The sequence below is a fragment of the Morone saxatilis genome, unplaced genomic scaffold, assembly GCF_004916995.1.
Source record: "Morone saxatilis isolate NCDOM2014 unplaced genomic scaffold, NCSU_SB_2.0 Contig19, whole genome shotgun sequence".
In the NCBI taxonomy this organism is placed as follows: Eukaryota; Metazoa; Chordata; class Actinopteri; family Moronidae; genus Morone; species Morone saxatilis.
In genome coordinates this window covers 25,567,132-25,570,345 of record NW_023339751.1, presented here as the reverse complement: position 1 = coordinate 25,570,345, position 3,214 = coordinate 25,567,132, and the positions used below count along the sequence as shown (strand labels likewise).

The 3,214-nt window shown below is 39.6% G+C and overlaps 1 protein-coding gene across 1 annotated transcript in view; it reads left to right on the top strand.

Moving 5' to 3' along the window:
- LOC118329294 (E3 ubiquitin-protein ligase RNF166) overlaps positions 1 to 3,214 on the top strand; it is a gene marked incomplete in the record, with an annotated part of 9,848 nt that overhangs the window by 3,693 nt on the left and 2,941 nt on the right. The window contains 3 exon segments of the mRNA XM_035663391.1: positions 1,020 to 1,176; positions 2,073 to 2,185; positions 2,784 to 2,898. Coding sequence (XP_035519284.1) covers positions 1,020 to 1,176; positions 2,073 to 2,185; positions 2,784 to 2,898 — 385 coding nt within the window.

Here is a 3,214-nt window from a genome sequence, read left to right as displayed (position 1 = left end):
CCATTTACCATTTACCATAATGACATTATCAGTGTAGGCTTCTTACTTTATATCAAATGAAATTAGAGAGGAGTTATCCAGAGGGGTGTATATGTATTATTTCTCAGTCTGGAACTGAACTGAACAACAAAGAGCAGAGCAGACCTCAGGTAGCCTCAGTTCTATTTCTAGTTAAAGGAAAATGCAGCTATTTTTACTCCTCTGCTGCTGATGGGGAGGATAAAACTTCAGGAAACACTGACACAGATGCTTGCCTTTCACTATGCAGGGAAACAGTACCTATCAAAAGTGCTGCAAGGAAGGAAAAGAGCCGAAGACAGGGTCATCGGGGGCCAAGGCTCAATGATGCACGTGGGGAGTGAAGGCTGGCCCATGTGGTCTGATCCAACAGATGAGCTACTGTAGCTCAAACCGTACTCCTTATAGCATTATTTACAGAGACCCAACAGTTCAGACCTCGGGTCTAGGTGGGTGGCCGTCTGCCTCGACCAGTTAGAGAGAGAGGGAGAGAGAGAGAGCGGTAACGACAATATATTATATCATTTCAAATGTGAGGATTTTCAGCGTTTTTTTTTTTTTTTGTCTAATTTAGTTCTAGATTGACTTTCTAGGTTTGGATTTTTTTTATTGTTGGTCTGACTGGAAAAGTAATTTGAGGTCTCTGGTAACTCTGGTAATTTGTCATTAGACTACGTTTGACATTCAGCAGACTGCTTGATTAATGTGTAATAAAAATTGATAGATAAAATGATGATAGAAATAATTGCTAATTTCTGCTTTTATTGTTAGATTATCCAGGAAACTCTTCCTGATTTCTGTGTTGTCGACTAAAAAACCTTATATTATAACAACATAACTTCTGGGTTCTGTTGGCTTTAACTGTGTGGGGGCAGTGGTGGCCTAAAGGATAGTGAGGTCTCCCTTGACCTGCAGGATCAATCTGCCCCTCCCGAATGATCTTATTGCCTTTAACATGAACTTAACCCCTCACTCCCGTGCTGTGTCGTCTACTGTTGCAGGTTCTGTGGGGAGTGTCTTCAGCCGTGTCTCCAGGTGACTTCACCCCTCTGCCCTCTCTGCCGCGTGCCCTTTGACCCCAAGAAAGTGGAGCGCTCCTCCAGTGTGGAGAAGCAGCTGGCGTCATTCAAAGCACCCTGCAGGGGCTGCAGCAAGAAGGTAGACAGCGACCATTCATTGTTCATGTTTGATGTAAATAATAACATTGCAAGAACAAATTATTGACAAACAAAATCTACAAAATAGAAATTGTGTACAACAACAGATTCTTATTCACATTTCGAAGTATTGTATTAGGACAGTTTGATGGCAAATTTCTAATAACTTCAATCGCAGTCCTCATCGCTCCCATGGCTCTACATCCATGATGATGCTTTTAGAGCTTCCACTGGTGCTCTTTTAATTTCATTGTTGCACCCTCTTCTTCTGGTTTTCTGACTGGAGGGGCACCTAGAGCTGTGCAGTATAGGTCAGTTCATATGTCAATGTAGCACATTTTCTGTAAAGTAAATGAATAAATAGTTTATATAAAATCACCACATGGAAAGACCTATTTCTTTTTACATTTATATATAAAAGTACTTCCTCATTACTAGTCAGATCATTTTTCTCCCTCTATTTAGAATGTTTGTGCAAATTTTAAGCATGTAACAAAATATTAAATGTTATTGCCAACTCCTGATAATTGCATAACAATAGTGGATAGAAACAAACATTTATTTGCATTTTCTTTTTACTTGAAATTCGGTTAAAATTTGTGATAAATTTGGATGGAATCACGGCTGATGATGATAACTGCATCAGTTAAAATGTACAAAAAGAAAGAAAAGAAATGGATTTACAGATATATAGCCAGATAGTTCAGATCATGATCGTAGTGTAAACTGTTGGAGATGTATGGACAGAACAGTGAGTCAGATAGATCCTCTATGGAGACGACAGCAAGTAACACTAATTAGGCTGACAAAACGAACTCACATTAGGACGTGGAGCTGTTAGTCTTAAAAAAAAGTGTGTGTGTGTGTGTGTGTGTGTGTGTGTGTGTGTGTTCTCAGGTGGCTCTGGTAAAGATGAGGTCCCACATTGCTTCCTGTTCTAAAGTACAGGAGCAGATAGCCAACTGTCCCAAGTTTGTCCCAGTGGTACCGACCTCCCAACCTATACCAAGGTACTCGCACTCACACCAGCATTTTCAGATTACTTTTTAAAAAACTCTCTAGCCTCACTGAAACAATGGACAGCCATAATTTCAAACTACATTTCCCATGTAAAGAAGAAGTTTAAAGAAACCCTCTATATGGGAAAAACTGGGCTGTGTCTCTGTAATGGACTCCTCAGGGGCTCTTGGTCGTGAAGGGTCGTGCTACTTCCCAGCATTGGACACTTGTAGTCACAAACAAACTTGGTGCTCTGGGATTGCAAAACGGACCAACATGGTGGCTCATTTGGAAACTCTCATATTGTGAAATAGTTCACTAAAATGAATTGAAGAGAGAAGTATGCCATCTAGTTGCTAAATCTGTTTTCATTTTAGATCAATAACAGTTAGTTTAAACATTTTATGTGAGTTTTCAGAGGCACCTGGTTTGCATAAAGTCGCCTAGACATCTGCTTTATCCAGTGGAGTGGCTAATATGACCATTTCAGAATGCAATAGTGAGTCATTGGAGGCCAGTACCTATACAATGCCAAGATCAGTTAGTAGGGTTGAATCAGCTGCTACAAGCTTGTGATAATTCCTGTCTTCTCTTTGCATATTTGTGTAGTAATATTCCGAACCGGTCAACGTTTGTGTGTCCGTTCTGTGGAGCCAGAAACCTGGACCAGCAGGAACTGGTGAAGCACTGTATGGACAACCACCGTAATGACCCCAATAAAGTGGTAAGAGACCACATCATTACCTAGACTAACTTTAACATTATCAAAGTTACTATTGGTACCATTGTCTCCACAACCTGTCTGATTTCCATGTGTTGGGTCCAGTCTGCAGAATATTAATACCATTGTAATCCATTGGTATTAACTTTAAAACAACAGTTATGACTTAGATCATCTAAAAAAAGTTGAAGAGGGTTTATGCCAGTAGTTGAGAGCCATTTTCTATCATTCAGTAAACCGAGTAATATTTTTTATGAATATTCAATTCAATTCAATTCAATTTTATTTGTATAGCGCCAATTCATAACGGAAGTTATCT